General features: G+C 32.8%; 1 protein-coding gene across 4 annotated transcripts in view; it reads right to left on the bottom strand.

Annotated features, from left to right (window-relative positions):
* Window positions 1-1,067: 1,067 nt before the first annotated feature.
* The window catches only part of LOC105211540 (uncharacterized protein DDB_G0283357), a 90,053-nt gene continuing 77,283 nt past the window's right edge, over window positions 1,068-13,837 (bottom strand). For 3 of the 4 annotated variants that reach the window (XM_029039789.2, XM_054228646.1, XM_011183018.3), the window contains exons 5-7: window positions 13,722-13,833; window positions 10,596-10,657; window positions 1,068-1,867 (exon numbers count right to left, since the gene is read on the bottom strand). In XM_029039789.2, coding sequence (XP_028895622.2) covers window positions 1,761-1,867; window positions 10,596-10,657; window positions 13,722-13,833 — 281 coding nt within the window. In that variant the 3' untranslated portion in view covers window positions 1,068-1,760. Of the gene's footprint in view, window positions 1,868-6,818; window positions 7,888-10,595; window positions 10,658-13,721; window positions 13,834-13,837 lie in introns of those variants that run through there. The other variant, XM_011183021.3, reaches the window with a different exon arrangement.

The raw sequence follows: 13,837 nt of genomic DNA, 5'->3' as shown, positions 1-13,837 counted from the left end.
TTGTCGATTATAAATCCGCTTTTAACGCTATGTTTGAATTTGGTATTCCCGCAAAACTAATACGTCTGTGTAAATTGACGTTGAGCAACACCAAAAGCTACGTCAGGATCGCACAGGACCTCTCCAAGCCGTTTGATACAAAACGATATTTCAGGAACAGTGACTCACTATCGTGCGATTTTTCTATCTAATGCTGGAGAATCTCGAACCGCAGAACCTAATAAGGAAGGTACAATCTTCTTTAGAGTGTACAACTGCTGGCGTACGCCGATGATATCGATATATTTGGAAACAACAACCTCGCCGTTAGTTCTGCTTTCTCCAGAGTAGATAAGGAAGCGAATAGGTTTGATAGTGAACGAGGACAAGACGAAATATCTCCTGTCATCAAACAAACAGTCAGAGCATTCGCGACTTGGCTCTCACACACTGATGACACTTATAACTTTGAAGCTGTAGATAATTTCATCTCTCTTGGAATCAGCATCAACAACATCAATAAAGCCAGCCTTGAAATCAAAAGCAGAATCACTTTTACCAACAGCTGCTACTTTGGAATAGTAAATTCCTCTCTCGATGAACCAAAAGCAAACTCTACAAGTCCCTCATCATTCCCGTCCTGCTTTATGGTGCAGAAGTATGGAGGATGTCAACATCCGATGAAGTGACCCTTGGAGTTTTCGAGGAGAAGGTCCCTTAAATATTGGCAATGGGAAATATCGCAGACGATGGTTTTGGATCCAAAAGTGGTCACCTATTTTCCATATTTGATACTAAATTCTTTGTTATGAGTGTTATGGGGTGCGAAAGGGAAAGGACTCTAGAAAGTTTGGTTGATATACATAGCTTTAGTAGTTTTTGATATATGTATAAAAATCCTACGACAACAAAAACTATTGGCTATTAACTGTCACTTGCCCTAGGTTATTGGTCCGTGTGTTTAGTTGAAATATGTGGAATGATGTTGGATAGAACATAACATAAAGATTTTCATTTAGCGAATATTTATTTTTATAAATCTGCTTGTAAATTCATGAATACAAAGGAAATAAGTACATACGAGTGCAAAACATTTTCAATTATAACGGAAGTTTGTAATCATTACGCTGTTGGCTTAAATAAATCACTAACATATATTAATAGTTTTAATGTTTAATGTTTAACAGCTTTGTCCTTTGGATTTATATTTAACTCTTCTCGTATAAGAATATGCAATAGTATGCATGTATGCAGAGTAATATGTAACCATAGATTTCAAATCAAGCAATATAATCAATATATTATTATAAATATTGTACAATATAATCGAGCATTATGATGTTATGAGCTAATTAATAGATTTTAAAGAAATGTTCAATTATGATTTACAACAATCATTAAATAAGTATTACGAAATATATTAACGGATTATTAACGCTAGTACACGAAAATCTTACAATTAATGGCTGGAATCACATAGTGTTCTCAAAAGCACTTGGAAACTTTATTTAAGAAATATCAATCACACCATTTGCAGTTTTTTTTTTTACTATCAATTAAGTATTTATATAAAATTATTGTTTATGTCTTTATGAATGCTTGTCATCATCCTTCTGTATAGTGTATAGTGTATAGTGTATGTAGATAGGCATTTTCATAAATCTCAGTACATTTAGTTTTCAAAGCAAAGCGTTGACGTAAATATAGATACATATACGTGTATATCGTTTAGGATGAGTATAACTTTTTATTGAAACATTTTCTATAATATATTCCATATACTACTCATCGGGCTTCGGTTGTGTTCCTTCGAAAGGGATACTCGCCGTTATTGATTCCGTATAAGAATTGGGATCATCAGCTATGTAACCAACTTTGATAGTGATGTCTGTTAAATTAGAAAGAGATATAGAGATATTCAAATATATTTTCACACATTATATATTTTTTTTAGTAAACGTAAGTGTATATATGCAGGTGTATAAAAATGTAACCAAAGGTAAAAAATCTATTTCGGTGGGTTAGTTAAGAAGTTCTGAGGCCTCTTAAAAACTTTTGGGGAAAGCATTTGAATATGAGGCGTTTCAAAGAAAACATCAGCGGCGATATTCGATGAATTAACAAACAATTACTCGAAGTGCCTGATTTGAACTAGAGCCATTCTGTAATAAAAATGGTTGGAACTTTAATTGTTACAACACTGTGAAGGTAAAGGAAGGGCTAAGTTCGGGTGTCACCGAAAATTTTATACCCTCGGAATTTATTTATTTAATTTTATTAATATAACAAACCAATTGACTCACATGTTCGGCATATATATGGTATAAAGTTCATTGAAAGTTTGAAAACCCTAATATTAAATAGGTATATGGGAGCTAGGGGAAGTTTTGACCTGATTTCACTCATTTTTGGCAAGGAAACATATTATTAGAAGAATAATATTCCCTCCGAATTTCTTCAAAATATCGGAGAGACTTACTTATATTTCCGGTAAAAATTAATTCGAAGCTCTGAGGTCTTCATGTTCGATATATGGAGCCTTGAATACTTATCGTCAGATTTCGCAGATTTTTAGAAGGGTGATGCCACACTATAAACGCTGAATTTGTGCAAAGTTCTGTTCCGATGTCTTCACTAGTGGTTACTTTATATATTGGAAAGTAAACGATTCATATCGATTTAAAAGTTCTGGTATATGAGAAGTAGGCGTGGTTGTGAATCGATTTTCATCACTTATCATTGGAAAGCTAGGAAGATATTATGAACCGAATTCCATAAAAATTGGTCGAGTAGTTTCGGAGATATGGTTTTTGACCCATAAGTGGGCGGAAACACGCTTATTTAAAATTGTGTATACCATTTTGAGTGCAGCTCTTCTATACCGTCTTTATAATGAAATTTAAGGTTTCTGTTGGCTTTCCTTACTTATTTAAAGCATTTTTAGTAGTTTTCAACATAACCTTTGTATGGGAGGCAGTATGTAACCGTGACAGTGGTCCGATTTTTCATATTTTCAAACTTAACCTTCTTATGGTGCCAAGAAATACGTGTACCAAGTTTCATCAAGAAATCTTAATTTTTTCTCAAGTTATAGCTTGCACGGACGGACGGACGGACAGACAGACATACGGATTTGAACTTTACTCGTCGCCCTGATCATTTCGATATATATAACCCTATATCTAACTCCTTTAGTTTTAGGACTTACCACCAACAGTCATGTGTTCAAAACTATAATACTCTCTTAGAAACTTTGTTGCGAGAATATAAAAATTAACACAAAACTACAGTTTGAAAAACTGATTGAAATGATGGCAAAATATCCCGAAGCTGGACGAGCCAAGACGCAATCCGGAAGCAGCAAAAACCAAACAGAGAGTTTGTAGGAGTAATGCGAACATGAATAGGATGAATAGGACCTTCTACACCCGTGAAGGAGCTCTTCAAAAAAGTAAATTAAAATGTTAATTATGAGCGTTTTGCTCCTATTCAGTCACTTCATTCTAACATGCTTTTCCATAACATCTCAAAACATTTAATACCTCCGTAGATTTCGATAGTCTACTGTTAAAATAATGTCCACTGGATTGTCGTCATCAATACCACAATAGTCACAACACATTGATATACATCATAACATCATCGTGGCTTTAATATATACAGCTATTGAACGAGATTTAGCGCACTTTATAAAGGTGATATATAATGCTTAATAACGTTACTTTTAAAGATAGTAATCCCGTTATGTTATACAAATACTGCTTTTTACTTCACTAAAAACTAAATAATTCAAAATAACACAGATTCTTATTGTACAGCGTTCGGTTCATTTTACTTTCTTTTGTCAAAATTTACTTTTAAAGATCTACACTAAATCTTATTAATAAGAAGAGTGAAATGATCTGATATTATAACCTACATGGTAAATATTATGTGTAATAACCGTTGTTCTTTACACCCTCTTCTCATTTTCTTGATAAAGTTATAGAGTTTCAACTTTTTCTTCGACATCATTACATACATTTTTTTGGGTTTTTCCACGATCTTTTTCTACAATCAGGATCAATGTGGCTTATCTTATTAAAAGTATATTTTTCAAAAAAGATTTCCGTCAATGTATGATGGAAATAAATTGTATTTTAATATTATTTTTCGACTAGAGCTGTTTTTTTGCAGAGACGCCCATATAAATTATTTTCATTTAGACGTCTTCACACTGGACTATAATTCACATGTCCCAATTCAGTTCGACCATTACTGCCCGAGTGGATCAGCTTTACAATTTCTAACAATTATTTAATATCGCTTTCTTAGTAGAAACATTCATATTTCTAATTGTGAAGGCACGTGCGCTAAATTCTTACCCTTTGCTGTATATATTGTTTAAAATTATCGTTAAAAATGTATCAGCTGGTTGTTCATCTGTCAAATGTTCACATTTTTAGTTTGGCAACGCGAATCAAGCTTCAACTAAAATTTGCAGAAGTTCGTAATACCAAATTTTAGTTTGGTTGATCTGCAGTTGAATTGCCTTAACTTCAATTTCACTGTGTCGGGTTGTTAGCCGTAATAGGGAAATTAATTGTATTCAAACAGAAGTGCTGAAATGTTTGAGTTTGTTTTTTATACTCTCGCAACAAAAGTTGCTAAGAGAGTATTATAGTTTTGTTCACATAACGGTTGTTTGTAACTCCCTAAACTAAACGAGTTAGATATAAGGTTATATTTTTTCTGGACACCCTGATGACATGTGTGGAAAATCGATGAAATCGGTTCACAACCATGACAGGTTCCCATCACTTTATAATATATACATAAGGAACCAATGAAGATAGCGGAATAAAACTTTACACAAATACTGTGTATGATCTGTGGCATCACTTGTGAAAAAATTGTCGAAATCGCACTATAATTTTCAATGCCCCGGATATTGAACATGAAGAACTCAGTGGGTTAATATAGGTTTATCCTAAGTATTAGTTTTTCAAAAATACGGTGGGCTTTACTCCGCATATATCGCTTAATATGTGAAATATCTGAGCCAAATTAAGTGAGAATAAATTTTTGGATATAATGTACATATGTAGGTGGTGAAAATGAGTGAAATTGGTTCAGGAATTATCTCAGCCCTCATAAATAAAAGTTGTATGATGATTTTCGTTATTCTATTGGACTTTATGCCGAATATATGGGTCAAGTTAATTCATAAAACTATAGCAATAAATGGCGAGCGATAAAATTTTAGGTTGCATCCGAACTTAGCCTTTCCTTACTTGTTTTTTATATTTTCATGAAATTAGAAAATGACAGACAACCGAAATTATCAAAAAAGGGTTATTTTTTACAGCGTTGATAATAACCCGCAGAGTTGCATTACATTTTCAAATCGATTTGTATTCGATTAAAAATTAATGTGGAAAAATTAGATTTTTATTTTGTATGGTAAATCGATATAAATCAGTGCCTTAATCGAGTAACGGCTGTAATCAATTAACTCCTGTGCGAAAAGACTCTTACCCAAAAAGTAGATGAACGATTTAATGAACCACAGCTGGTTTTTCTTTGGAATATTTGTATATAGAAGACTTACAACAGCCTAGTGTATTTCTTATGAATTCCACATACCATGTGGGTGGTTTCTGCGCTCCGAATTAAATATTACAAACTTATTCATCGTAACGGTCCTTGGATAGAATTTGGATATATTTGAATATAAATTAGATTTAAGCGTGTGATGCGGCATTGAAATTTCTTTTTATAAACATTATAAGTGATAAAAAAATCGGCTCACAACACTGAATATAAATTGGACTATTTTTCGCATTTTAATAGAGAAACACTGTTTATTAAATAGCGTAAAATTATTGATAACACAAATCTCAAATGTGCAGAGAGCAAGACAAAAGCAGAAACATAACCACAAAAAACACAAATACGAAAGTGTATCAAATGAAGAATACTCAAAAAAATTTATATAAACAAAATACAACAAAATGCTTACCTTTATTATAATTGATGCACACTTAGATGAAAAAAAAAAATAAATAACATATAAAAAGTAAAAAGTAAATAAAAAAACATGTTTTCGTTTAATTTTTTTGAATTTCGGTTTATTTTTATAATCATTAGCATTTTTTCAATCGTAATCATTCATATGCCTTGACTGTTAAGATTAAAGAACTAAAGTCACTTAAACAATGTCAATAAAAATAATTATCATAAAATAATTTTTATAGTCACTCTCAGCAGCATTATAAACTGTAGTTTTATTTTATTAAATTGACGAAGTTTCATTTCTTCTTCCCTAAACTAACTATAACTAATTAGTTATGCTTAAAATTATACGCATGAAAATTAAAAATAATAATAATTTACAAAAATTTATTTTTATACTTAAACAAAATAGAAACGGCATTTGAGTAATGCTTTCTTATTGAGTTTCGTGAAATGTTGTTTCTTATAAAGTTTAACTTTTGGTTTTTTAATGAATTAATTTTTACTTTTATTTTTAATTTCTCTTTGATTTATTACTATACTTTTTGCGCTACATATTAACAATTTACAAAAGTTATTATTATGCTTTACTTTTATTAATTACAATAAATTAATTACAAAATTATAATATTTGGTATCCGTTTTATTTCTACTCAAAACATTCCTTTGCATGTGGACTAAAAAGGTTCACTTTCCACTTTCCACTTTTTCGTTTTCGTTGCTTTTCGTTTTTAATTACGCCAAGCGACACACGTGGCGTCCAGTTTTCAAGTATTGATACTTTTGAAAATTCTTTTTGTTTCTGGCTTTGTTTTGGATATAAACTCGTTAAGCTCAAGAGTATATATTTCTGCTTTCGACTTTTTTCATAAAAGTCTTAATAAATGTTGTATGAATCAGAAAAATGCCAGAAAAGCAGCATAATTCGAATCCTGCAAGTGTTCTCTGATTTCTCAATTCAATTCAATATCGACTCTCTCATTTGTTTACAACAGCAACGAGAATATTTTGTCGTTAAATAAATTCATTTGCTTCATTAGTACATTGCATTATTTCATTATGCTTTAAATATTCGTGTGTGAGTCGATTGATTCTTAAACATAGCACAAAAAAAGAAAACAATTCTACTTTATATTTACATTTTATTACAATAGATGTATTATATGGTATTATATATTTACTGCTACGCTGGCGGAAAACATATCAAAAATGTTCACTTTGTTTTTCATTTTGTTTTCATTAACATGCCAATATTAAATTTAACGCCTTAAGGAAATTAACATCAAATAATATTTAACATAAATTTATTTAATTAAAGTAGGAAGGAAACTTTTAGTTTAGAAATCCTTTAGATTAAATACTGTTGTCTAAGTCGGCGGGTTGCAACACTGCAAAACCGTTGCACTCAGCTAATAACTGTGAGTGCAGTTTTTCGAAAATGTTTTAAACAATAACTCAATATTGTAATTTTTTTGTTTGTTGGTTGAATTTTGTGCTCGCAAACGTCGTTATGTTTCGTGGAGTTTTCATGCGCATTTTGTTCGCTCGCAGTTCTGTCGGCATTCACATAATATAGTATGTATATACATATATATATGTATATATATATATGCATGTGTGTTTGTATAGAAATGTACAATTTTAGGAATTGTGGCAAAAATGCGGTAAAACATCTCAGCGGCTTAACTGACTAGGCTCAACCCACAGTCGCTTTTCAGTTCGCTTTCATACTCTCTTACTGATTTTCTTACTCTCTTACAAATATTAAATAAATAAACAAAATGTATTTGAATTATAGTTAAACGGAAATCAGTCGCTAACGCCGTTAATCTTAACAAGGAGTAAAACAAAAACGAAACGGAAATCAAACAGTTATTAGTGGTAGGTATTTGGCCGTAGATTGCAACAAAAAATCTGTGAAAAAATCAAATCATAATAAATAGATTATTGTTTTGCTGTGTGTATTTGCAAAAATTCAGTAATATTTCAGTTATCGATAAATATAGGTTTGGCACCAATGTCAAGAGAGGGGAAAACTAACACTACCGTATGTGAGAGCAGCTAATTAAGTGACTAATCTACGACTAAAGCGCCGGTTAACGACTAGACAGTAGGGGTTATGTAGGAGTTACGAAATAAAACAGGAAATCAAACAAAAAACGCTAAAGAACTAGATCTAGTACTAGAAAAAGCTTCAACTACCCAAATACCAAACCACAAATATTAATAATGCAGTGCATCTACAGCCAAAGTGTTAATGAATATACAACAAAAACTAAAATTCAGACCAAAAAAGTTAAGTTGGCAATACTTGCATAATACATGCTTGGTTTCCGGATTGGACACGAGGCAACTTCGAACAATTCTTAATAGAAGAAGACGCGGCGTTCTCTTATCAAAAAATATTTTTTTAACTCCATTTCTTGCTTTTGTTTATCGATAACACTATACGGCAAAATCGACTTTTTGCTGGGTATTGGACCAAATAAAACTTTTTTTGGAAATTGAGTCATACGTAAAAAACGTATGTTCCTCCTTTTTTCGAAGTTAGCTTCCAAAGTCGAAATATTCAACTTACACACCAATGAATTAAGAAGAAAATTTAGATCGTATCATTTCTTTATATTTTTTTTAACAATATCCTGTAATTAAAAATTCTTTTTTCGAACTTCGAATGCAAATATTTCGATTTTGGAGGCTAACTTCGAAAATCGAAGTACACATGTTTTTAACTTCTGACTCAATCTCCCGGGAAAATAGGTTTGATCCAATACTCAGCCGAGTGTTGTACAGTGTAATCATGGATTCTAACGCTTTCGTTTTGAAGCGGTAAAGGGTGCTTATGGCTAACATGTTTGATAACTTCGTAAGTGTGGCGTTTATGAACGAACTTTGTGTTGAGTTTGTCAGTTGGGCTGAGATGAGATAAATTCGTGAAGGGATTTGCGAAAAAATGCCGTTGAAAATATTATATTTTCCATTGGAGGTCACTAGTATTTATGCCGCTATGTTTATAATATGTATGTTTTTTTTTAGAATTAAGAGCGAGGCTATACGAGTACCAAAATATAAAGTATTTGTCAAAATCTCATCCATTTCATGATTTCATTATGTATTACAACTATTTACTGTCTATATGTAGTATGTCTATGAATACGTATGTATGTGTGAGCGTAAGTGTGTGCATGACTTGAAATAAATAGAACGGCGAAGTGCTTTGATGAGTTTATGTGGGCGTACCCTTTGTTTGCATACATACATACAATACAGCTATATACCGAAGTATACGTCTGTATGTGTGGTTATGTATGTATGTATGTATTGTATATGTGTTTATGTGGACGCGAGCAAGAGCGCCTCTTATTTTCAGAAATGTTACTGTTACTTTCGTAATTTCACTTTGGATCGCAGTATCTGTTAACATTTTGTGGTGTTGTTGTTGTTCTCAATTTCTATTTCAATGCTTGAAACTATCGTTTAATGCATTTCATCGAAATTTGCTTAGGTTTTTTGTTTTTGTTTTTGTTTATGTGTGTTTTAAATTCATCACTTGTAAATAAATATGTATGTAAACTAAAGTTAATAAATAATTTAAAAATAATAAAATAATATTAAGTGGTATTATTAATGGTAAAAATGAAACTAAACAAACAACGAAAGAGCAGTAGAAGTAAGAGGAACAGAATAAGTAAATAACATGGAGGATATATTATTGAGTAAAATAAACCTTCTATAGCACCGTTATTTTCACAAAACCGTATACCGTAAGTTTCCGCTAAGTTTCCTTCCACTTGAAGTTTGTCGCTTTAAAAATACTAGTTTTTCATTAACTTTTTACTTTTAACTCTTAATTTTCAAATTGCTTTTTTTGTTATGCCGTTATTTATAATATTTAAACTCGCGCCTGTTTCAATTGTCAAATTATTGATTTTTAATTGTTTTTCATTTAATTAAAGAATATTAGTTATTGGAATGTGTTTTAAGTTAATAGCGAAATTTAAACTTTATTAATATGTATGTGTGTGTGTGTGGGCGTGTGTGTGTGTGTGTGGGTGCAGTTAAGTAGATTTGCTTGTAAATGTTTCAATTTGTGTTTGTACTATTTTTCTGTTTCGGCATATATGTACATATATGTATGTATGTATGTGTGTTTGTTGTTGGTTGTCTTATAGAGTTGATTTCAACTAATACAATAAATAATTATTGTTAGCATTTTCTATTGTAAATTGTTTATAACTAATTTTTGGTTTATTGCGTCTGTGTTAATTACAGCGTATATGTATATATGTGTGTGTGTGTGTGTGATTCTGTTAGTGATTATGCATAAGTATGTATTTTTGGTATATTTCGGAGATAGTTAAATTGAAAACATTCGATTCGAATGACATACATACACACATATGTATGTATTTTTCTGAGTTAGTATGCATTTCCGTTCGATCTATCTTTAATTTTCATTTCAATTCGCATACTTTCATATTACACTTTCCGCAGAGTTTCTTTTCTCATTGCAAAAAGTGCTTACTCAATTGAAACCATTCGCGTGATGCTATAGAAAAGCCTACCTTAGCAATAATAACTTCCTAAATACTTGACACATTCTTGTTCATTACTGTACGTACTGGGAGATATATTATTGACTTCCTTGCGGTCACAGCGTTCGCCTATGAATCCTTCCGGGCATCTGAAATTGGAAAGCAAAACAAAATTGTACGTGATAAGCAATTTTATAAGATTTTAAAGCTTTTAAACTAAAGCCTAAAATACTAAATACATTCAGGGAATTAATAGCTAGATCTGTCTACAACATGCTAAGCATGGGTTAAACTGACATGGAAGCATCACAAGTGTACAGACTTCCAATCTTACTGATTGAAATAGACAATCCAATTATTCAAACCAAACCCAACTATTCAAAATTCCCATGAAACAGATTTTTTATATATTAAATATCATGAAATTTAATTATTGTTTTTTTATTATTAAATAGAACCTAAATTAAAATTGAAATTAAAATATATATATATTTCATATTTATCATTTTCTTGAACAAAAAAATTGTGTGATTTTCTTTGAAGCAGTTACTCTCTCACACTGGGGCTGATTTCATATTTTATGATTCTCAAAGACATTTCCTTTTATTAAACAAACTTTGGTTGAAGAATTTCAGCGCTAACATATTTTTTATGCGAAGGATGTAGTTTACAATAGTTTTTCGCAACCATGGAGGTCACTTGAAAATACTACGGAGACATACATAGATAGACTCATAGACATCAATTAGTTCAGTTGAGCAAACTGAAACTGGTGATTGCAACTGCAGCCCCTTGCACTACTTCATTGCTTCACCACTTCACACCGAGCTCGATTGCACGCGCGGTACATTGCTCCGACACGGAGCGACTCTTGGCTCAAGGAGTTTTGTTTACGCAATAACCGTTGATTGGTTTGTCTAAATATAAATTGTTAACAAACACAAATAGTCAAATGTGTACACCGGACGAGGGCAGTGCGCCGTTGCAGGCGAGGTTGTTGTGCGCTCAAGTGGTGGTTATCAGAGCGCCAGCGTCGCAGGCGCAGTCATCGATCGCATGTTGCATGCTGCTCGCCCTACATGTGTGCATATGTATGTTTGTGTACACCCAGGCACTATGTTTTGAATGTGTTTTCTTGCAACAGTCACTCAGTTGTAGCATTCTAATTTACTGCTGCATATGCACAGTGGGTCATGAGTGCACAACAATTTGAAAATAAAATTGCCAAAATCCTTAAATAGTGCTACTTAAAAATCTTAGTCTAGAGGTGTCGTCTGTAATTTACACTAAGACTAGTTGCTATCCGCAACACAAAATATTATAGTACATAGTTAATAATAGTTAAATAGTAACTCAATAGCAGTTGTCTTACATAATATGGATATAACTATTTGTATCTGCTTCCTAGCACTAATCGAATAATTGCAATCTATAAATTGAAAAACTTTATATCACTTGTAGTAATTACAGTACATATATGGCAAAATTCACTTTTCACTTCACTTCACTTTCATATAAGATTGACCAAAAAGTTTAATATACCATTAAATTAAGAACAAAATTTATATTTTATCTATATTTTCTTTTTTCTTCGAAATCGATCCAAAGATTTCGATTTTGGTGGTGAACTTCGAAAATCGGAGAATACAGTGTTTGTACTTATGACTCAAAACTTCCGGAAAAAAAATAGTAGTCTAATACCCAGCTGAGGTTTGTACAGAGTTATAGATAGTAATATGTTGGAGACATGGAATAATATGACACAAAATTTACTCGACAACAGCGACGCCAACAGGATAGCGACTTCGTGAAGTATACGCGTAAAAAGCCCGTTGCATCAAGATTTGTTTTGTATTTGTATGGTAAGATGTCTCAAAAATACACTGTACATCTACGTCTGAGGCGATACGGATATACTATGAGCATTTGAACTTCTCGGGGGCGCTGAAGTAAAGTGCATCGAAAGTGCTAAAGTGTTTGCGCTGGGGAAATGTTTCGGTGGGAAGGTACTTTTATGATGTTTTTAAATTTAGTATTTTTAGCCTCATCTTACAATTTTTTCTTGTTTTCGCATACAAACATGCACTTACGCAATTTAACAAATTAACTATTAAGAATCGTGGCGGCGGAGGCGCTAATGTAAAATGAGGGTCACAATACGCTGAGGTTGTGGTTTTGCTTCGCGGTTCGGCGGTTCGGCGGCGCAAGTGGCCCGCTGTTCCCGAGCATATCATTTTATTTTTATCCGTTTCTGTTTATTGAACAGAAATTGCCGCCGTTAATATAGAAAATCTCTGTACGCCATATTTCAAATTGTCAACAGAAATATTGTCGGATTTCAGCACAGATGTGCCAAACGAACGATGTCGAAAGTAATCAATGGGCTGTAGACATTTTTATTGTTTTGTAGTTGAAATGAATACGAGTAAAATTCTTTATGCGCTGTCTTGACAACAAGATTTGGAAAAATATGAAAAAATAAAAAAGTCCAACCTCAAATCAAGAGCATGAAGTGCCAAAAAAGTCGGGTCGGTCGAAGAGAAAAACAACGGAGTTCAATTCCTCCATCCCTCATTGTTACAGAAAAATACAGCAAGTCTGTGGGTATGTGTTCGTATGTGTTCGTATGTCATGTGTCGTCATCACACGCCGTCTGCCTTCGTCTTTGTGATCTTCATTTGTTTGTGCGCCGTTCCTGCCCCTCTCGCACGTGTTCGTGCCCCAAATGGAGTCCGCGTGCGCAATGTGAATTATGTCTTTCAGCGCGTCAATTTGTTTGCGATCCCTGAAATCTTTGCATCTTTACAACAACACATACACAGCAACACATTAAGTATCCACATGCACGTGTCTATATGTTGTGTATATGTATTTTCTTGCACTCTCTCGCATACTCTGCGCCTATTCCTGGGCCGTGCTCCACAACTGACGCTCACAAACACACACGTTACAAGCCCCAAACTCTTGTGCGGCGCTAGCGAACGATTACTTTGGTACACGTAGTCCTACATACATATGTACATATTTATACAAATTTATGTTTATTTCTAGCTTTTTCAGATCGCTTTTTATATAGCACTTTACTCTGTACTTTATTTGCCCTTCGTGGACTTCTATGTGAGATTTCAAATTTAGATTTCAACCATTCCTCACTAACTAATTTATGGATCGTATATTTAAGTATCCAATCAAATTACCAGTCTTCATACTTACATGCAAGAATATGAGCCGATTTCCGAAAAGAATTTACAGGTTCCACCGTTCAAACAGAATTCAGCGGCATCATCGGGGCAGACATTACCAATTCCGCCTGTTAAACGTGGTTCTGA

This window comes from Zeugodacus cucurbitae, chromosome 4, assembly GCF_028554725.1.
Source record: "Zeugodacus cucurbitae isolate PBARC_wt_2022May chromosome 4, idZeuCucr1.2, whole genome shotgun sequence".
Lineage (NCBI taxonomy): Eukaryota > Metazoa > Arthropoda > Insecta > Diptera > Tephritidae > Zeugodacus > Zeugodacus cucurbitae.
The sequence above is the reverse complement of the archived record's forward strand: the minus strand, read 5'-3'. Positions and strand labels throughout refer to the sequence as shown.